Source organism: Priapulus caudatus, unplaced genomic scaffold, assembly GCF_000485595.1.
Source record: "Priapulus caudatus unplaced genomic scaffold, Priapulus_caudatus-5.0.1 Scaffold526, whole genome shotgun sequence".
Taxonomy (NCBI): Eukaryota; Metazoa; Priapulida; class Priapulimorpha; order Priapulimorphida; family Priapulidae; genus Priapulus; species Priapulus caudatus.
Window position 1 is genome coordinate 365,800 of NW_014577587.1, and position 23,130 is coordinate 388,929.

Consider the following 23,130-nt stretch of genomic DNA (forward strand, 5'->3'; position numbering starts at 1 on the left):
TAAAATCTTTTACCTACGGAGACAGAGACGAACATGACAACAGGTGTGTGTCGGAGGGGACGCTGAACATAAATTGAACGACAAGCATACCGATGATGGGAATGGCGATGACGATAGCATAGCAACGCAAACGAAACGAAGATTAGGCTGTCTAAAATTAAACAAATACTCACGAAAGTGCGATTAGAAAATAAAGTCATGCAATGTCCTAACAAGAATTTTAGCGTCTAATATAGATATTAGAAATCATAGAAAAAAATACATGTTAAGTATCACAAAAGGTGGCGCCACCAATATAACAGCAAAGTAAGTTTCTTGTTGGAAATATAGGAACTTCAAATATTTACAGGTTTAACCTCTGGGATCTTAGGTAATGGTTTAAATAGGTTATGAACGCCGATAGGTATCAATAATATTCTTTGTTAATCATGGTTGAATTCGTAGAGACATTCGTAAATTAATGCCAAGACTTTGTTTTCTGACCATGGTCCATTGGTCGTCAACAGACAACAGTCATTGACTGATTGAGTCAACAAACAGCCTTTGCTTGTGTTTACTGTTGTGACGGTTTTTTTTTTTTTAACTTCACTTAGGTCTAGCCATAAGTTACCTGATCGCTTCTCACCATATATATAATATAAAATGACTTGATCTTGCTGCCAGTGGTAGCAATTAGTAGATTTGCTTGGTACACTGTCACTGTGTTAGCTGCAACTTTCAAGTTAGGTCCCCTATTCTACTTGACTTTGCAGTGAACGTTGGTTTTACTTGTTTTAGGATACATTCTAGCTCTAGAACTATAGCCGTCCACTCCGCCGCAGGCGCAGGCGGCAAGAACAGGCAAGCGGCAGGCGCAGGCGGCAACTGCAGGCGGCCGCACAGCAACTGCGGCGGAGCGGAGGGCTATAGTTCTAGAGCTAGATACATTCTAGCCCGACCAGGCTGTGTGACTAACGTCAATATACACAGCCTGACACCCATCCATTGGATAATCTTGTGGCGCAAATTCACTTTAAGCACCTTAGGTATCACGAAGTGATGCACAGATTTCTGTGTATCATCAACTGATGCACAGACTTTCCGTATATCAAGGAATGATGTAAAATCCCTAACACTAACCCTAACCCTAACCCTAACACACTTCGTGATACCTAAGGTTATACTTTATGACTTAGGGCTAGGGTTAGGGTTTTTGCACCATTCCTTGGTATACGGAGTCTGTGCATCAGTTGATGATACACAGAAATCTGTGCATCACTTCGTGATACCTAAGGTGGCTAAAGTGGATTTGCGCCTAATCTTGTACTTCTACAAAAACTGCCGAACAATTACGTATATCTCAAATAAAATAATCATCTAAGTATTTCTGCCTTGTTTTGTATCAAGTATAACCTTCACCTTATAGTATTCCAGCGTTGTTATTAAAACTAATACCTCAGTTCGCTGTGCACAGTGTAAATTTCAAGAGCCGAACCTAAATTTAACTTTAACTGCCAACCGCCATGTTTCCACTGCGCATGCGTTTCGATCAGAACGCGGAAAACCCGAAATGACATAACATACCATAGCGTTGGCGCGAGCATAAATAAGCATCATATACTCGTATATATATAAATATTAAAACATTGAAAACCTGGAAACATCAATCTACAACAACTTAATAATTATCATTACGAAGATATGTACTTGCCTTGTGTTTAGGCCTATGCACTGTGAAAATCAGGTCCATTGCCGATTTTAGTGCCGCCGAACATGGCGGACATGGCGGCTGTCTGGTTGTTTTTATCCAATTCATCTCAGAAAATACGAATAAATAACGCCCAGTAGCGCCCAGTTACTGCGAGCAAGCCACAGGTTTATAGATTTGTTTGAGCTATTACATGTGACGCTAGCTGTGGCGATGTTTGGATACCCATACCGAGCCAACTACAAGTTTTTATGGGCAAGAATTTGAAACGATCTTCTAACCCTAGCAAAGACCGTTTCTTGGAGCTAGATACATTCAAGCTTTTTCACAGGTATATTGTTCTAATCACAGGCACTTGGAACGTTACAATAATACAACGATGGTACATAAACATGAAATGTATTTATTACCAAAGTTTCAATGTTTCTCTTGTCTATTTCACCCATTATTAATAATAACTTTCTGTAAATGTTGTTCAAATGCTCCTCTACAACATGCAAGTACAAGGAACGCACGCTGCTGTGCACAAACAACAAAATTGTAGAGCAGGTGGGAAAGTATAAGTGAAAAATGGCACTGTGCGCGCTTCGTTTCACACAATCACAGCACAAATACACAACCAACAGCCTACATTCTAGTACCTATGCTTAGCTAAATGTTTACTTGTTCGATTTATAATTTGCCAACTAGTACTGCCTACTTTACCCAGAGATACTCACTCCGCCAAAATGCAAATCGGAGCAAGTGCGTGTTTATCATCTGAAACTCCCTAACGGCGCCACTCGATTGTTTCGGCCAATGAATGTAGTCATGTGTGACGTCATTCCTGCGAGCATTATCAGGGTTTCTTCTGAAGGAAAATTAAACAAAGGAGGTAATTGCCAGTTTGGTGGAAAAACGCGCATGATGGATTCAAAGGCGTGCCGTAGCCATGCTGCAGGCAGACGCGGGGGGAGAGAGGGAGAAGGGGAATCTATAGGGAGCACGTGGTGGCCTATTTATTTTTGGGTTGACACTATTTTGACAACGGCGGGTAAAGACAGGAACATTTTCACAATAACGATGTTAAATTTGACAACAGCGGTGCGCCACTGTGCCTCTTATGTATAAGAAACCCTGATTATGCTAGCTTGGCTTGGCATGCCTTGAAATGGAGCTCGGAAGCAGGTCCACAAACCCAAAATGCAATGCGGCACCATTACTCATGTGCTTAATCCCATTTAAATTTTGCGGAGTGGGAGTTTTCCACAGGAATTCACCAGATATCTGTGACATGGAGGTGAGCAATCCAAATGCTCTGAAAGCTGACATACATGGATAGATGGAGAGATAAGCATGTGCAGAGGTAGCACCTGGTGTTACTATTAGGCATCGAATAAGACTGAAAATGAGAAATCGATGAGATTTTGCATTAAACCTTGTGTGTAAATTATCATCTTTCAAAATGTTTAGCATTGGCACAATTGTCTTAAAGGGATACTAGACTCTAGGATTTTACTGCATACAACTGTACTTACTGTATAAGAAATCGTCTATACCCACACGTACTTGTTACCAGATACCAAGTTAATTGTTATAATTAATTATACATCAACGCTATGAAATTTGAATGGCACCATTGACACCCGCGACCGCGCTGCCACCCTGAAAAAGTTGCGCATTTCCCAATATATTTTGCACGTTACAGACCGAGGGCTAATCACAAAAGTGGAATTATATTTTTACCTAAATGCTATTAAACCGAATGATGTTCATTTTAGGACAAATTTATCCATAATATAACTGAAACTATTTGTCGTTTATAAGATATTACAATCCTTTTGCTTTTAAATTAATAAATAAGAAACACCCTCGATCTGTAGCCCTTGGCTGAAAAGTTGTTTTGCGCAACTTTTCAGATCGTGCGCTTTGAGTGGCGCCACCGTCGTTGTAATCAAACTGTAGTCGTTAGTTTTAAAACATAAAAAAAATTTCTAATGGTGATTTAACCATGAAACTTTTTATGTAGCGTAATTTTATTCTAAATTAATCCCAGAACCTAGAGTAAAGGATCCCTTTAATTTTACCTTATTCTCATCTGTGCAAAACAGAGATTAGCGTGTGAGGTTTGAAAAGCAACATTTACAAATTAAACAGTATTTTGATTATCAAAAGAAATGTATATACAGGGTTCTCCCTACGTTGCGCAAACGGGGCGCGCGCGCCCCGTTTGGGAAAACTCCCCCCTGTTTCAATCGTTGCGCCCCGTTTAAAATACCTCCGCCCCGATTAAATTCCACCACAACAAAAGTTTGCCAGCGCGGGAATCGATCGTCAAGAAGTACAATTCGACCAGGATACCCGGCGCGTGTATTTTTACAGTACCACGCATGCACTGCAGACAATACAACAGTCAAGCTGTCCAACACCCAACACTAACTGTACACCGACTCGGCTATATCTTATATATACAAGAACCCCAAATACCGTCTATGGTGTGGTGGCGATTTTACGCATTAATTAGTGGTACGGTAAAAAAACACGCCCTCCTAGTTTCCCCCCCCCTCCCCCTTCCCCTCCCCTCCCCCCTGTTTGAATTTCATCCTGGGGAGAACCCTGATATATAAAAAAAGTTATTTGTGCACAGAAAATGTTTAGCAGCTAGATTTTATTAATAATGTTATGTAAAAATGTTGAGAAAGATTATGTGGCTTGTATATATAGTATATGATGTTATGCTTGGCGTATATGTCACAGGTCCAGTTGTAAAATGTTTTGCGATTGGTGTTTGCACATTCCTTGATAGGCAAATCCCAACTGTAAAATATTTGCTACTTTTATTCAGGAACATTGATTTAGCAAATGAGCACGATAAACTGTAACCAGGCAGTGCTTTGAAAAATATTAGTTATGCCCAAATTTGGCCACTTTATAATGATTGGAGTTTTAATTATGGTGGCCAGTACTTTTATTAGGGTAATGCTATCCCCCGGGCGTGGAGTGCTACCGCAACGTGGAAGCACTAGTATTAGGATTAATATTATTAGTATTAGTATTAGTATTAGGTTAGGGTTAGGGTTAGGGTTTTTTTCATCATGATATCTGTCCCCACACCACAGATTAATTTTTGTGGATGACGCCCCTATATATAGCGATCCGATATATATATATATTTAGTGTTAGGGTTAGTGTTGGAGTTAGGGTTACACTGTATCCGTTAGTCTGTGTGGCTACTGTTAAGTTTTGAAGTATACGTCAACTGTATCACGTTACTCTGACTCCACGCCCGGGTGATAGCAACACCCCTTTTATTATGCAGCCGGCTGAAAGGTGCGATAGGATATGTTTACTAGGCACTTCTAATTTTAACACATATTTTAAATTTAATTAGGGTCAGGGTTAGGGTTAGGGCACTTTTTAGGGTTTTTGCATCATTCTTTAATATATCGTAAAATATATGTTAAAATTAGAAGTGCCTAGTAAACATATCCTATCGCACCTTTCAGCCGGCTGCCATTAAATACACTTTATGCATAAAGACATTACAGGAAAAAACCTTAAATGATACAGGCTGTTGACTAAATGGTACATATATGGGTGAATTTACCCCTAAATTGTACCCTTTTGCTTGAAATGAGAGATGTACATAAATGTACAATTACAGCAGCAATGGGCCAGCATGCTCTGCTGCAACCCTCGGTATGCTAAAAGCAGTTAGTTTGTCAGAGAGGGTTAAGTAATGGATGTATTTTTATTATTACATTTGTAGGCATCATGATGAATTAAATGAGAGCTGACTCGTCCTAACTTGACACATTATGTGATGGCGAGAAGTACAACTTTCTGGAACAGCACTGTAAGACAACAGTAACCGGAAATTTAATTTATAGGTAATCTTTTTTTATTTATTGTGTCACATGGCAATAATTTAGCAATTAGGATCTGTACAAAACCAGTTGCCAGAATCTGCCTTACCTGTGCAAATTATTCTTGACTTGGTCACAATTAAAAAAAAAATTGAAATGTAATATATCTATGTAGGAACACAGACATCCCCATAATGTGCTTGCAAGTAGGTCTACATAATATATACGTATGTTCATGCTATCATTGAGGAAAGACTTGCTATGGTTAATGACTCAGCTTTAGGATTTGCACACCTATAGCACTTTCAGAATTACTGCAATTTTTTCAAGTGTATTGGTGTTTAAAGTTAATTTCAAATCACTATTGAGAAAATATTTAGACAGTGAACTGTCCAGTAAATTTTAACACATGGTTAAAGCAATTGAAATAGCATTGACTAATATTTATGTTAAAAATATGACATCTCAAAATGATACACATGTGGTATGTGAGAGAATATGTACATGTTTTCAGGCTTGTAAAACCATTGTTCTTTGTTGGTACTGATGAAATTGTATTTTAATATTTTAAAGTATTAAAGACTGAGGTTACTCATTGAGGCACCAGTAGCCATGGTTAATCTGAAATGATGGAGGATGATGACAAGCCATTTGCATGCACTGTGCCTTCATGCAATCAGGTATGGATGCGGATCCTCGTACAAACAAGTTGATTACATATGCGTTACAAATCTGATAAGAACACTTTCTAATATAGCTATGCTAAAACTAGCTCAATAATTTAGCAAATATGTAATAATTTTTTTTTTACATTTAGCTTTCATGCTTATTTTAGTATGTATCATCTTTAGTGGGGATGACACCTATGATGAAGTGTGTGAAAATAATTTGAGAAAACATAGCAATCACCACAATCATGTGTTTTACAACAGTTTGTAGCTTATGTTTGTCTTGGCATTGTAATAGTATAGATATATATATGTCTGTGCATCTATATTGTACTAATATAAAAAGAAATATTTTGTTTCAGAGGTTTACAAATGAGGATCATCTTACTGTTCACAAACAGAAGCATCAGATGACTCTTGCTATTGGGGCAAGGACGACCAATGTTGGTATGTTTATTGGTAAGTTTCCAGTCAAATGAGGACATGACCACAATGCCCTCTCTCTCTCACTGCACTCAATGCTTTATGCTATCACTTCCTTTTAAGGAAAGTCATATATATATATATGTCATGTCCAGTACGGTAGTTGTCTTGTTATCTCTGACCATAATGATAATGCTAATGGTAATTGTAATAATAACTTATGATTTATAGATTATTAATATAAGTAGTCATAGTAGTATCACTTCATAAAAATATGACAACCTAAGTTGGTTCTACAGAACAGAGTTATCGTACTTGCAATTTATTATAATTCCTAATTATTGCAAGTATAGAAAACTTGTTTCAGTGGATAAATATACCTACAGGTGGCTATAAACTCAGCAAACCATAGGAACACACACATAAAGCAGTTGAAAACAACATTTGATATCTGAAGTAGCTCTAAATTTGTATCGTGCTGATAACATATATATTATATAATATATAGTTTTGTTTTAAAACCATTGGTTTATTAAATTCATGTCAATAATGGATACTTAATTCCTATTTCAGCTGATCAAACTCCTACACCTACACGGTTTCTACGAAATTGTGAAGAAGTAGGGCTATTTCAAGATCTGCATAGCGTTAACCCCTTTGAGGAGAGCTTTAAGAAAGCTGCTGCTGCAGTTAGTGCTGGTAACCCTGTGCCACATCATGAGGTTCGACTAAAACCATTTATCACCATAAATGAACAATTTGTGGATAGCATACCAGGCCCATACCTATTGTCGCTGTGGCATATAATGTGATTATTCTTCAAGTTTTAATGAGAGATTTATGAGAGTATATTATTTTTGGTGTCATGCTATTGAAGACTACATAAGCAGTTTATGCAATTAAGTCAGCATAGATGTAATGGAAGTTAACAGTTAGTTAATGTTTTTTAATAATTTAATGTTAATTGCCTTTGTCACCATAAGCTTTACTTTATTGTAGATTTTTGTGTAGATATATTGTAGGATATCACATGTGATCCCTCTGCTACATAATTCAGAGCTGCTGGTCCTGGTAATATACAATAAGAAGTACAATGTGAACTTTGTTTTTTGCTTCCAGGCTGACCAGTCTGATGTGTTGCACACACCATGCATAATAACAGTCGACAAACCACCAATCTGTAGGCGGCCAGTCAGTGATTCACCTGATGTTATTGTCTTTGCTTCGAGTAAGCCATCGTTCACATGTTCATGTAATACAAACTTAGTAGATTAGGGAGTTCATGTATTGTATCACATGGTTATGTTTAGATATTTGCCAAATTCGTCAAGGTGTGTTGCACCCTGTGTAAACCTAAGCGAAGATATATGTGTTGCCTGTCTTTTGTTAATAATCCTGCTTTTTAAGTCAGAATACATATTTGATCTAATTTAAATATTCTTCCACATATGCGCATGTGTGCAGTGAAATTGTGCGGATAAAAGCAGTGAAAAAACCAAGCATTACATATATTTAATCTAGTTCCGGAGACCCCGCAGCCATCATCAGCGACACGCGCTACTGAAGAGAGTGAAGTCGTTGTTGAACAAACAGCAACAGCCGGAGAGCAGGTCACAACTCTTACAGAGACAGTTTGTCAGCAGGAGCAACTGGCCTTTACAACTGTGTATGCTTTTAGCTCCTTTAACATAGTGAGGTGCAGCTAGTATAGTGGTGAGAATGTCTGTCTGTCCATCTGCAGCTGTCTGGGCATCGATGCATCTGTCGGTCTATCCCTTTATCTGTTTTTCCGCTCCTGCACATTCCTGTGTACGTCTGCATCTGTCATTACTGACTGCTATCGTTCTGCCATACTGATTGAAAATTTTTATTGGATCTCTGTAGTTAACAGGAAAATAAAGTTAATGTGAGTTAGATCCATAATAAAGTTATAAAAATTTACACTGACGAAAGTTTCGTCTATCTCACCGATAGACTTCTTTAGGTCTGACGTTTCCAGTTAGATGGCAGCACTGGAAATGAAGTTCGAACCTGGTCACTTTCGGGCTTCACACCTGCACGAGAGGGCCGTAGACTGGGGGGCCGCCCGAAGTCTACGGCTCTCTCGTGCAGGTGTGAAGCCCGAAAGTGACCAAGTTCGAACTTTGTTTCCAGTGCTGCCATCTAACTAGATGCATCAGACCTGAAGAAGTCTATCGGTGAGATAGACGAAAATTTCATCAGTGTAAGTTTGTACAACTTTATTATGAATCTACCTCAGATTAACTTTATTTTCCTTTATTAACTGAGTTTTGAGTAGATAGGATATAGATTAGTGACATAGTATGCATAATGTATTATTATTATGTGTGTGGTCTTGAACAGTTGGAGTGATAGTAATATCTTAGGTGAGTTGCATTGTAGAAAGATGCATGCATTTTCACTGTGACAAGTATCAAAATGGTGTGAACAGTTAGTGTATGTTTAACTGCTCAAAAATCTAGAGGCCTGTTAGCAAATAGTGTGAATAGATTTTCCGATGTTTTGCAGATAACACTTTTTGTAAATAACTATATAAAAGTGTGTTGTGGCAACGTAGTAGACTCTTACCCTTTTCAATTTCACCCCTACTTCATAATGAATAGTAGGTAATTTACATAAAATAATGCTAAATAGTTGATCAGTATACCTGGTGCTATTGTTAGTGATTATAATGGTTGCCTGAAAATGTATTGTTAAACTAATTTAAATATCACATATGTTATAACTAAGTGATGGAGCTGTTATTTTTGTATGCAGACAACTACAAACATCCATTCCTACAAGCTCCATTCCAAAGGCTTCTTACTCGGCTCCAGTTGTGGTGCCACACGTGGTTATTTCCTCACAGCAATCGAGAAGAGATGCACTGGATTCCAGTCAAACTGCTGGCCATATAGTATGTACAGCTGCTCAGGTTTTGAATACAGCACCTGTTGTCGTCACAGCTCCATCTCAGATTCTCTCTCAACAGGTGATTAACAGACGAGACATTACTGACTGCTCATGCGTGAGCTGCGCTGCGCGTACGTTACAGTTATGTTATCAGAATTTGTTAGGTGGTGTTGATGCATCTGTGACCGTACACTTACTCATTTCTTTAAGGCGAGGATTTGTTGTTTTATACAACCATTTTCACTTTTTCCCGACCATTCCGATACCTACCTGTACTCCTTGCATAACACCAAGTGTATATAGTAAAGCTAATATGTCATAGAATACTTGCACAATCGTTTTTTCATCTATGTGCACCGATCTTTATGTCAAAGTAGATTTCTTCACATATGTCAACAAACATTGCACATGATTTGCTCTTCCGAGATGCCATCCACCAGTCGCCTGTCTCTACACTATATTACTTTTATCTACATTTCGAAATAGGTACCAGTCTCTAAAACGTTTCTCTACGGTTTGTGCTTTTGATGTGATGTAATTTATCACAATATAATGTATCAAGATAAATAGTTAACGAAGTGGTAAAATCTGTTCACACCATCACATAACACATGTATTAATGTAAATTTTTCCTTTTAGGGTGTTAATGCATCCAACCAAGTTGTCCTGGCTCCGCATGCTGTGCAATTACTTCTCAAGCTTTCCGATGGCAAGACTGTGCCTGTGCAGGTTATTGTAATCTACGAATACTTGCACGTTGTTCTTGCTTAGCATCACATGTTACAGGGTGTTTTTCCTGGCCAGTATCACACCCTTGTGCAACTGTAATAACCATTTTGCTCGTTTGGTAGTACAGTAGGAGTAAGTAGTTTCCCTGCTAAAAACTGTTGGCCGATTGTTGTTCCACTTACAGTAGGAAGGTAACATGTTTGAATTTCATGATCTATCCAGCAACATCAGCTGTTTTTATTGGTTGAATTGTGAGTGTTGGCCTTTGCGAGATGTTGTTGCCTTCTAAATCCTGTTCCGCACACTCATCTTACTAGGCCTTTGATACTGTATCCGACAATTATAAAGTAAAATATGAATACTGGGAAATAGAAAGAAGCCGGAATGGTGATAAATTACTCCTATGCATTGCTAGGAATATAGAGTTATGCTTGCTCTTACATAGGTTCCACAATCAGGAGCAGCAATATTGCCTGTCGTTGCTCCAGCAAACAGTACTTCTCGTCCTGGCATCGTCACTACGTCTGTGCGGTCTGCTGCGCCACCTAATGTGTCCCTAGCAAAATTGGTAAGATGGAAAATCGTCGCTGTTAAATGTAATAGAGGTCTAGGTTAAAGTGTGCCAGCCAGTACTGCAACTGTGACTTGAATAGATGCGAAAAGCAATGTTTAAAAATCCATAATCGTTTCAGTAAATAGTAAATGTGTGTGTAATGTAATAGGTTGCAACCACTAGAAGCAGGTTAGGCACAGATATGCAACTATCACAGCACAGCTCCCTACACTGAATTGATGTCTATTCTTATTTCCACAGAAACTTAAAGCAGTTCTGACACAGAACCAGATCCAGAGCAACTCGGGTCAGAGACTTGTTCCTGGAGTGAAGGTGATATCATCAGCTCCGGCCTTATCGCTGAATGGTACAGTGTGTATGACACAGCCAATAAGCACTTGTACAGCCACATCCTCTTCTCCTGAGGTGATGGTCACATCACTCACAACAAGGTGAATCGGAACCAATCACTATCTAAAAAATGAGTCGCATACTTCTCCGTATGCGAAGTTTATCATTGCTGTCGACGACAGAGTATACATCTTTCCTCATATTAGGAACCGTGGAAGAAAAATAGCATTCCTGCATTTGTCAGGGATGCGTGTAAATTTTCAATTGATTTGATATTGCTGGATAGAGGTTGTAGAATTGTATAAGGGTCTGTTCACCATCAAAAGGGAAAGGGTGTGAAACCATAGTGACTGAAAGGGTATATTAGACTTATTTCCATTAGATGGTCTGATAGAACCAGTGTGGAACTGTTTTGTATCAGCACTGACTTCTCGTTTTCAAAGCACATGTTTGTGGATTTAAATATCACAACCTATACTGTGTTCAGCCCTAGCAGAAGCAAAATGAACACAGATTTGTACTTGTTCAATGCCATACCTCATCTATAATAGTACCAGCAGTCATAACCACAACAGTATGTGCTAGATAATCACTGCCGCGCTGCACCAAGTTGCAGTGATCGTTATGATCGTGATAACCTACTGCTATTAGTAAGTTGCTGTTGTTGTTGTTGTTTTCGGTTTCTTTATTTTATACTGGACTCAAGGGTTTAAATCCACATCAGTAGAAACCCACTCCAAGTAGTTGTGTAAATAGAATTTACGTCACTCAGTATATTATGTAGTCCGAAAATCATTTCTGGTCGTATGCACATTTTAATTGAATTTATTTATCCACTAGGAGGCGCCGATCGAGTGAAACTGACGATCCAGATGAGAAACGGAGACGGTTTCTGGAGCGAAACCGCGCTGCAGCCACACGATGTCGCACAAAGCGGAAAATGTGGATCACTGCACTTGAGACAAAGTCCGATGGTCTCCTCAATGTCAACACACACCTACAGGTCAGCATAAAGTATTTTGTGTCTGCAAGTGTCTGCATATTATTTGCAGCTAGGCAGGTGAATGTCACAGTTTTTTGTGTTCATGTGTAACAATCGCCAAGTGTTGTTATCTACAGATATTTGGAACTGGGAAGTGGGCAGATATTTAGATATTGAGTTTTGTATCAAAAGGTAGATAGACTGTCAATACATTTAAGACTATCAACAGGGGAAATTCTACAATTGTAATAATGGGAAATCGGATTTTCACATTCGTGATAGCAAAAATCTTGTTGACTGTTTGATTCTTGTTTCAGAATGAGGTTCACATGCTACGCCAAGAAATCGTGCAATTGAAGACCATGTTACTTGCACATAAAGACTGTCCAGTTACCTTGCAGCAAGCTCGTGCCAGACTACAGCAGACGACACAGGGAAATAAGTCTGATAGTGATGTGAGTACAAATGTGCTTTTATAGTTCATAGATGTGAGGTGTTCTTGTTTATTGAAACTTTTTATACAGTTATACAGTCATCTATTTAAGAGTATATTGCAATCGCACACAGTATTGCACTATGCGTGCACCTATCCACGCATGGTTATATTAAAAGTGATAATGAATCAATAACACTGATGTGTCTTGTCATAAGGTCATGGCTAATTATTATTTTATATAATTTATGATGAATGCTAAATTTATAACGATATGACAGTTTCGGCAACTGATCAGTTGTCTTTCCCAAGTTGTACTGTCAGTTGCTTGGACACAATAAGTGTTTGCAGTAGGTGACACCTACACCCCTCTATAGTACAAACACAGACTATTGAAATGAAATCTGGACGATGCGTTATCCATAATAAAAAAAATCATTATAAACATTGGCACAACAGGAATGATCAATACATCAATAAAATAAAATTTATTTAATATATAATAGTTTAATGTATTTGTTACCATGTGACTTGGTTATGGTATGTGCTCTGATAACGAATGGAGTCTGGCTAACATTTTGCATGCTGATGATGAAAATGTGCTGGTTATATTTCAAATATTTCTTTACATGTTATAGACTATTGGGAGTTTAAGTTTAAAATATTCTTTTTGAAAACACCAGTACATGATTCTTTTAGTAGCAGACATATATCTATTAGAAACGAAAATGATGCGAATAGCTACTGTGTGCTAGTTGATAAATCCGCTAACATTTGATTACAAAAATCTGTGTTTGTGATGCACAATTTTCAATGACCCTGGGATGCAGAAACTCTCAAAAGAATTTCACATGTTTAAGACAATTTCTGTAATTCATTTGTTATATATTCGTAGCCTACATTCGTATTTATTTTTAACGTCATTCTCACACTATAATAGGGCAATAATACTGCACCATTATTCGATAATTTTGTGTGATAAAATGAAGGTGACACATGTATCACTAACATCAGGAGCTAATAATGACAAAAATTTGTCATTATTAGCTCATGCTAACATGATGTATCATTTATCCATAGGAATTAGCATCCGGAGATACAGTGCCAGTACAAGGCAGCATATCCGTTTCGGTGCCTGCTGGTCAGAACAATGCAGTGCTGGAAGAGAAAAATGATGCACCTACTGTGGAGGCAAATCTTCACACGCTCGCTGCAACAATGATAGAGCAAGCAGATGCAGTAGGCAACAGTGTTGTGACTGTCTACAGCAAAATCACCACATCCACCATGAACAGCACAGACAGTAGCAGTCGTGACTCACAGTAGTTCAGGGCATGCTGGCGAGACTGGTGTGGATGTTGATCGCGTAATGTGCGTAAAGGTGCAGCAATGTGACCTCTCGTGGCATACAGACATTTGCTGGCTCATTGAACCGACAGGTTTGCAGATTGGGTACATATGCAGGGTGTCAAATTTAACGTTTTTTCTTCTTCTTGCCATTTACTCCTATTTTCCCACACTCCAATCTGGCATTAGTTTGGACGTTAATTGTTCTTAGCCTTTACAATGTATAGTTTCGAACCGTTGCCTATGTTACTGAGCATGTTTCTAACAAAGTGGTTCTGTGTTTTCAGATTTTACGTGGTATAGATGTGAAGAAATTGTATAGAACACTGGTACTTTACGTCATATTCCTACATAGCTTACCTGTACCTCCAGTCCCCAATCTTTTAAGGTCCATGACCTAATTAGAAACCAATACAAAACTTAACCAGCAACCATAAAATAATCATCAAGGGGCTACACCACTGTAGGTTTTCAGCATTCAATACAGGCATACCTAAAATCACCACAAACGTTTGGGAGAATCGTATAATTATAATTTTACGGTGACAGTTTTTCATTCCTTATCTCTGATATTGGAAACACACTGTCCTGGTAATGCTGCAGTATAATATTTTAAGATTTCTCTCAAATCTGGTAATGCATTGATACCATGGTGTTTACTGCAATGGTCATGGGAAGCGCATCCGTTGTGAAAAAAACCTTTCTGATATTTTGAAGGAAAACTCCATTTTATTTCCTAGTTTTAGATTTACATCTTCCCACTTAATAGTGTACGGATGCCCTGCATATACGCGTTCACATTACAATATGGATTATGTAAAATATTCTTCATGGTCATGGATTATGTAATTAAATGTTCTGTGCTGTAAGTTATTTCTGTATGATAATCTTGAATCAACTTGCTTATTGTTGGTATATGTAAATATCTTGTGGAATTCTTTGTGTTCTATTTGTGGGCATACAAAGTTTCAGGTGGGCAGGGTATATCATCTGTCTGGTGTCAACTAATGCATTCTTAGCAAATATGTGTTACTAGCATTGGCATGTGCTTGTCGGTAGCACTAATTTTAGTATTCACTCACATATGTACTGTACATGATACAAAAATCCATTTAAAAGTCCATGTTTCTTATCTATCTATATTATAGTAACTATCAAGGTATACGTTATATAAAAGTTATAAGTCAGGCCTCACAAGCCTCACGCATTTGGCGTGAGACTCACACAATTCAGCACATTTCTGATAGTCCCAGAAAATATCACGCAATTGCAAGAATCCAGTTTTTCTTCATTGCGTGGAGTGGGTTTAGCTGAACTTTGCCGAAAAACGCGGGACGGGAGGCACGGGAATCTCGACATTTATTACTTGTGGCGCACCCAGCAACTGATTTTGCTAATCTGACGTCCCGCGTTACTATAAATAGCCTTTCATGCTTATATAAGCAACAAATATCATGTTCAGATTGCTGCTGAGGGCATCAAATAGCACCCTATTAAAAAAAAATGTTTAGGACCGCAGCGCCAAGGCATTCGGCCTTGGATTTTCAGATTCTAAATATATCTCACTCATTTTTAAAGCTAACCCTTGAGAGCCCTGTATAATTCTAGTTTCTTAGTCAATCGATCCATGATGCTGTTGATACCAACTTTTGACAAATCTGTTGAAAATTCAAAATTACAATTCGAAATTAAATATTTATTGAAAATACGTTGTCTTAATGTAGGTTTGGGGGTTTTAGTTATTTAACAGGTATCCACACATTATATCAGGAGTTAATAAAGACAAACTTTGTCTTTATTAACTCCTGATTATATTTGTAATGACGAGGTTAGATTCCCAAGGTGTAATAAAGAACTTATGATGTGAACACATTATAAGCTTGATTTTAAAGGATTAGAAGAAACATTTAGTAACCAAATGTTCATATTTAATCAACTGTTTGTAACGTTAGGCCGGATATAAATTTTTTCTGGTAGAAATTTTAATGGGGATGTTGAATGCCTATTTCTTTTCAAACATTGGCAATTGCATACGTTAGATCTTCTGTTAGAAAGTGGTCAGTGTCATGAATGGTCAAGTCCCTTAACCAACAATTATTCTAGTCTAGGAGTGCTGCAATATTGTGGAATGAGAAGTAAACCACAACTCATCAACGTTTTAAAACATGACATGTTCAATTCATGCGTTTTCAGTATTTCACTCCATTTACTATTCAGATTCGGTGTTGTTGGCAATGCACCAGTCAACATTAGCATCAATCTCAGATCTAATTTGTGGGGATCAGAGACACTGTGAAAATGCTTGGCTAGCTGTTTTATCATCTACATTTCAATCTAGATTACACAATTCTTTGCAGACTAGTCTGTAAGTAGACATGTTGGCACTGTTTTTTCACTTTATTGTCTCATTGATGTGTACAACACATTTATGTTTAGTTTCATTTAAAGTTTACTTTGTGATCTTTAGTATATGCTGTTTTGTGATGCTTTTATAATTTGTTAAATAATAACAGCTGTGAATAGTTGAATCAACATTTAGTCAGTATGTATTTAAATCAGTAAATTTATAACATTTTAGATAAATTCCCACAGACTAAATATTGATTCAACTATTTATAAATGTTACTATAAAATCTATGTCAGCTCTTTGCAGCAGGAAATTAAGTTAAAATCTAGATGAATAAAATGTATATACATATTATATCAAAATATTGCACCTACTAAAAGTTACTGTAATACAAGAAAAATCAATTAATATATAATGACTATGACAGACTTTTACACTTAGATAACTAAATCTGTAACGTTTTACCGCCACGTGCAAAAGTCGGTCATACTCGTTATATATGAATAGTTTTTTATTTGTATTACAGTCATTTTCCTAACATTTAAAGAGAGAGTTTACTCTAGGTTCTAGGGTTATTTTCAGCTAATTTAGGTTATAATTATGCTACATAAAAAGTTTCATGGTTCAATCACCATTAGAAATATTTTTTTTTATGTTTTAAAACTAACGACTACAGTTTGATTACAATGATGGTGGCGCCACTCAAAGTGCACGATCTGATAAGTTGCGCAAAACCACTTTCCAGCCAAGGGCTACAGACCGAGGGTGTTTCTTATTTATTCATTTAAAAGCAAAAGGATTGTAATATCTTATAAACGACATATAGTTTCAGTTATAATATAGATAAATTTGCCCTAAAATGAATATCGTTCGGTTAAATAGCATTTAGGTATAAATATAATTGCACTTTTGTGATTAGCCCTCGGTCTGTAATGTGCAAAATAAATGGTCAAATACACAACTTTTTCGGGGTGGCAGCACGGTCGCGGGTGTCATGACGCCGTTCAAATTTCGTAGCGATGATGTGTAATTAATTATAACAATTAAATTAGGTATCTGGTAACAAATACGTGTGGGTATAGACGATTTGTTATACAGTAAGTACAGTTGTATAAAGTAAAATCCTAGAGGCTACTGTCCCTTTAACCCAAGTGCAAATGTTTGCCATAGCTGTTTATGTACAAATTGATTAATTTTTCTTTTATTATAATCACTTTCCATAGGTGCGATATGTTAATTTAAAAATATTTTTTTTTAGTTTTCTTATTTTCGTGTTGACTAGCTTACTTTTCAAAAGGAAACTTTTGCAGGTTTTAATCCGGGGGGGGGGTGCTCACTCCCATACTAAAGTGGTATGCATGCTCGTCACAGAAAACGTCGAAAAAGGGTTGGATTTTGACCCTTAGCGTCGACGACGTCTTTAGAAAAAGAGGTACTTTTTCGCCTGGTTTTCATCATTCGGTTCGCCCATTTATTTCCGTGTTTTCATTCTCAAAAGGATTCTCCCCGGGTTTTCTAGTCTCAACGTAAGGGACCAATTTATTGTGCTACGCCATTCAGGGTCCGTTTTAGTGTCTTACGCCATTTAGGGGTAAGATTTACATTATCTTACGCTAATAAGGGGTGAAATGTGCTACCGCTGAATATACCATTAATGGTCCAACTTTGAGATGCTTTGACGAGCATGCGTACCACTTTAGTATGGGAGTGCACCCCCCCCCCCCGGGTTTTAATTCTTCACACAACATTCATCGCAGTCATAAAGCACGGTGGTTACTCGTCGCAACAGATGGTCAATATTATTTTAGATATTCACTTCATTCTTAAGTGTTGAAAATAAGAAAATATGTGATTGTAATGGACCAATTTTCTATTAGTAATATTTCTAATTTTAAATAATTGTATACTCGTTTATGTGAAGTTGTAAAAAATAATTTATATCACATGCAGAGTTGTCTTGTATAGAAAATGGTTAGCCAGTGCAGATGATCTTTGTCTGAGGGCATTGTCTGCATAGCAAATCGTTTGTGCGAGAACTTGCAATTCCAAAAGTGATGATAACCACCCCATTTTATGGTTTTTTAAACAGCCGAATTTTGCCCTGTAAACAAGCTATCACTATGTTGTTCAAATCTGCACTTTGCCTCACCCATATCTTGTCAAATACAATTATAGCATGCCATCATGCCAGTATCTCATTGTAGATTGAATAAGAATATGAAAAACCATTCAAAATTGGCAGACTAAGACGGCACAGTATATCTGCACTCCATTAAATGAAATTGGGCAGTTAGTTATGAGAACTATTTTTTTATATGTAAATTTCATCAAATCATTTCGTAGGGTTTCCTGAATCAACTATTTGGGAAACTCACAAGGCCGTGTGCCTACTCTCCTACCCAATGATACTATCATCATAAAGTTAATGTTGTTCATATTAGTAGTATATAGTAATAAGAGATGTTTGCGTGCGGAAATACGTTAACTAGTGTAAATAATTTTTAAACTGCTGCTGGGCTGATTCGTGTTATGTATGCCATACCAATGACAGTAGAGCAGTGCAGACATTGTTAATATTGTTATGTATGCCATACCAATGAGAGTAGAGCAGTGCAGACATTGTTAATATTGTGGTAAAACAATAAAACTTGCATGCTGACAATGGTGGCCACTGATTAATTATCTATATCACAGCCAAACTGAATGTGTGAATTGGGCAATTTGCAGAAATACTCAGTTCCTACCTGGCAAGTTTTAGTATGAATTAATGTGTACACACTTACACCTGGAGAATCTAATGTTATGTAATGTATTGTGGTTATTCATCCATTTCTCACGACTAAAATATACCAGAAATAGTGAAAAAAAATGTGCTACTCAAAAACCATAATAGGCTAAAATGATCAGAATATAGCATAGACATGGTAAAAATCATTATTTTGTTACACTGGAGGCCGGGACCGGCGCTTCACCTAGGATTATAATGGGTGTTACGTTGCATATAGTATACAGTCGAACCTCGGTCGTCCGAACATCAATTATCCGAATTTCGGATTATTCGAACAAGATCTCAAGGTCCTGTGAATATTTAATAATGATTTATGATCAGGTCGGTGATCCGATCAAAATACTCCCCGCCTGTCTCGTTAGGGTAATCGAGGTTTAAATGTACTATGCCCGTCCGTTTACTTGTACAACATGTATTTAACAAAGTGTTATTAATACTAGAGGCTGTTTTATAAAGTCACGGTCATTATTTTCAAAGAATTGGCCGGGTTAGTGGGTTACCTACTTGAAAGTCCGTTTTACATCACTTGCAGTCATGTAACAAGCAGAACCAATTAAGGAGTATGTTATCCAGACCTGTAGACCACGAAGACTCAACATCAGTTTTGGCACTTACTGTTGAAAATCTATACTATCAAGAGCTAATAATACACATATTATTAGCTCTTGATACTATCATAATCAAAATGTTACTTTATTAAAATATAACTTGTGCAATCACTATACAAAATATCATAACCCTTTGTATTTCTTTGGTGACTGTATATAGTAATAGTTGCAAACTTTTAAGCCCTCCGTAATGTCATAGTCACTTCCTGCATTTGTACATGTAGTTTTGAGTTATAGAGCTCTAATAATAAAAAAGATACACAGCAAACTTCCAATGATTGGCTTTAAATTGCTTAAAAATGCCACACCACACATAGAATACTCTAAAGTGAGGTACTGATAAGAAATTATGTTTAACTTATAATTTCACCCTAAACATATTGCATCTACATAGGCAGTTATAAGTGACTTAATTGTTAGTGTACCTATGAACTTTGAACATAGTTGTAGTAGGTTAAAGTCCAGTTTCATATGGAGCACGCGTGAGAGCCGCCACTGTTGCCACTCGTATCCTTGATTTTCACATGAAGACGTAATTGCAGCTTGGTGAAAGTCTAGTTTATCATCAAAAACCCTGCACCATTCAATTTGCAACAAAATATTTAACACAAAAACTAAAACATTAGTTAAATGTCAAGACCCCAAAAGTCTTGACATTTTTACTTAGCAATGATATATAATATAAAGAAATAACAGTGGCGAACCAAACTTAGTTATTATAGACAGCACATCAGATGCCACGCACGATAATGGTACAACATACCATGATGTCTTGCATTAGCCACCTCCATATAAACAATTACAGGTGAAATCGGGTTCCAATACTGCATGGCATTTACACATTGACCATTGTCATTGGTCATTTCTGGATCAAACCTCTGATAGTATCTTTGGGGTATATAAAGGGATTAGAGATAAATATTACAGATAAAAACAAAGGACTGAAGGAAATAGTAATTGTGCCAAACGATCTCTGGTAAGTCAACATAGCTTACCATCAATTCTTTATTATCCAATCTACAGCTGATCTACACATTGGAACCACCTTCAGCCGTACTGTATTGCAGAATACACAATAATCCATGACACCTTTGAATATAAAAATATTATGAGTTTAACATAGTACACACATAATATGTAGAAACACCGAACATATAAAATAATTGAATCATGTCAGAGTTTAAAAAGTTCAGTTACCAAGGACCCATAAGATTTGACTGAGTGATCATCTAATGACCAATTTCAATCAATACTACAAAGAACTCAGAAATCATTGTTACATCACTAAGATCTGACAGCACCCTTAACAAAAAGTTATCCCCACTTGGATGGAAAAGACATTATTATTGAAGGCTGGGTCGTCATCTCTTTCGTGTTTACAAATCATTTTTTATTGCATACTTGGGAACCACCTAAACACACAAATGCACAACAGACAAATTTAATCTATGCTGATTATTGTTCAAGTGTACTCACCATAAAAGATGCAAACGAGGTCATGAACCCTTCTTTCGTAATTTCCCAAGCACCACCATATTCCTCCTCCTCTACCTTTTGAAAGTTGTTAAAATATATATAGACAAGGCCAGCATTTAGTAGAGAAAACCTGGATAAAAACAAATAGTGTTTACATTAAAAAATCTCTCTCTCTCTCTCTCTCTGTCTCTGTCTCTGTCTCTGTCTCTGTCTCTGTCTGTCTCTTTCTCTCTCTCTCTCTCTCTCTCTCTGTCTCTGTCTCTGTCTCTGTCTCTGTCTCTGTCTCTCTGTCTCTGTCTCTGTCTCTGTCTCTGTCTCTGTCTCTCTGTCTCTCTCTCTCTCTCTCTCTCTCTCTCTCTCTCTCTCTCTCTCTCTCTCTCTCTCTCTCTGTCTCTGTCTCTGTCTCTGTCTCTCTCTCTCTCTGTCTCTCTGTCTCTGTCTCAATCCCTCCCCCTTCCAATAATCCATCTCTCTCTGCCTCCATCCACACACTCTTCCCTTCCTCCCTCACAACATCAATATCCATCTCTCTCCATCAGCATCCGCCTCTCCCTCTGTGTCTATGGTACGTACGATATGATTCCAGCGAATCCTTTCATTGCGACGACTCCCCAAGTAATTCCAATAATAAGGCCAAGCACTTGTCGAATCCAGTATATAACGTCGAGAAACTCATCCTGCAATATGTCAATGAATACCTCAAGCTCAATGCACGCACTTACATAAATATGATCTTATGCATCAGATTCATTGTGTAGTATGTGTACAAATGTTTTGCATTGTTCTTACAACCAGTCAAGTCAACATATAGACCATAAGTCCAGTCATTTAGTATACTTAGTAAAATGATTTTATTATAAATTTATTTATTTAACTTGCTAGGAACGATTTTGACTACTAGTGGGGCAGATATGTGAAAAAAATGTTCACATCTGGCAGAAAGGGTGAAATTTTGTATACAGGGGTATTTTGGGGCGCTGATTTCAAAAATTGCTGGATCCAAGAGATCTGACCAATGGATCGGCCGCCATCTTGAAAAACCAATATGGCCACCATGACGAAACATTGAACATTACTATCTTGGGTTCTAAATGACATGTGGCGCTTATATTTGGTACACAAGAGCATTTTGACATGCTGAGTTCAATAACGGATTGATTTGACATGTCTGACAAACCATATGGCAGCCATTTTGAATTCCAATATGGCCACCATGACGAAACATTGAACATTACTATCTTGGGTTCTAAATGACCTGCGGCGCTGAAATTTGGTACACAAGAGCATTTTGCCATGCTGAGTTCAATAATGGATTGATTTGAAATGTCTGACAAACCATATGGCAGCCATTTTGAATTCCAATATGGCCACCATGACGAAACATTGAACATTACTATCTTGGGTTCTAATTATGACTTGCGGCGCTGAAATTTGGTACACAAGAGCATTTTGACATGCTGACTTCAATAATGGATTGATTTGACATGTCTGTCAAACCATATGGCAGCCATCTTAAATTCCAGTATGGCCAACATGACGAAATGTTGAACAATACTATCTACTACACACACGCGCACACACACGCGCGCGCACACACACTTACACGCACACATGCACACACACGCACACACTCACACACACATACAGTACGCAAGCGCGCACACACATACAGTACGCACGCGTGCGCACACACACATGTGCGCACACGCGCGCGCACACACACTTACACGCACACACGCACACACACACGCGCGAACACAAGCACGCGCACACACACACACACGCACACACTCACACACACATAAAGTACGCAAGCGCGCACACACATACAGTACGCACGCGTGCGCACACACACACATGTGCGCACACGCGCGCGCACAGACACATACGGTACGCACGCGCGCGATTCCAAACGATTCCGTGGATATCCATCGTGAATTTGTCAAGGGGAACTTTGTCACTCAGAAGTCATCACACAAG

General features: G+C 37.7%; 2 protein-coding genes across 5 annotated transcripts in view; one reads left to right on the plus strand and one right to left on the minus strand.

The window, feature by feature from the left end:
* Positions 1–15,052, plus strand: LOC106811301 (cyclic AMP-dependent transcription factor ATF-7-like). 4 transcript variants are annotated; one of them, XM_014814873.1, is made up of 14 exons: positions 1–370; positions 5,436–5,556; positions 6,106–6,212; positions 6,563–6,659; positions 7,197–7,345; positions 7,743–7,851; positions 8,145–8,289; positions 9,402–9,540; positions 10,176–10,265; positions 10,711–10,833; positions 11,080–11,270; positions 12,010–12,172; positions 12,469–12,606; positions 13,665–13,958. In XM_014814873.1, the coding sequence occupies exons 3-14, from the start codon at positions 6,159–6,161 to the stop codon at positions 13,908–13,910; spliced, it is 1,644 nt and encodes a 547-aa protein (XP_014670359.1). In that variant the 5' UTR covers positions 1–370; positions 5,436–5,556; positions 6,106–6,158; the 3' UTR covers positions 13,911–13,958. The 4 variants fall into 4 exon arrangements, with proteins under 4 accessions (XP_014670359.1, XP_014670357.1, XP_014670358.1 ...); XM_014814871.1 differs by having other exon boundaries at positions 5–370; positions 9,402–9,615; positions 13,665–15,052; XM_014814872.1 differs by having other exon boundaries at positions 5–306; positions 9,402–9,615.
* Positions 15,053–20,669: 5,617 nt separating this feature from the next.
* LOC106811302 (uncharacterized protein C20orf24 homolog) overlaps positions 20,670–23,130 on the minus strand; it is a 16,044-nt gene continuing 13,583 nt past the window's right edge. Inside the window, exons 2-4 of the mRNA XM_014814876.1 lie at positions 21,724–21,827; positions 21,151–21,280; positions 20,670–20,763 (exon numbers count right to left, since the gene is read on the minus strand). Coding sequence (XP_014670362.1) covers positions 20,722–20,763; positions 21,151–21,280; positions 21,724–21,827 — 276 coding nt within the window. The 3' untranslated portion in view covers positions 20,670–20,721. The remainder of the gene's footprint in view (positions 20,764–21,150; positions 21,281–21,723; positions 21,828–23,130) is intronic.

Coding starts and splice junctions, on each gene's coding strand:
- LOC106811301 (XM_014814871.1), top strand. CDS start 6,159: ATGATGGAGGATGATGACAAGCCATTTGCATGCACTGTGCCTTCATGC. Junction 7,346..7,742: donor ACCCTGTGCCACATCATGAG/GTTCGACTAAAA, acceptor TTTTGCTTCCAG/GCTGACCAGTCTGATGTGTT. Junction 10,834..11,079: donor ATGTGTCCCTAGCAAAATTG/GTAAGATGGAAA, acceptor TTATTTCCACAG/AAACTTAAAGCAGTTCTGAC.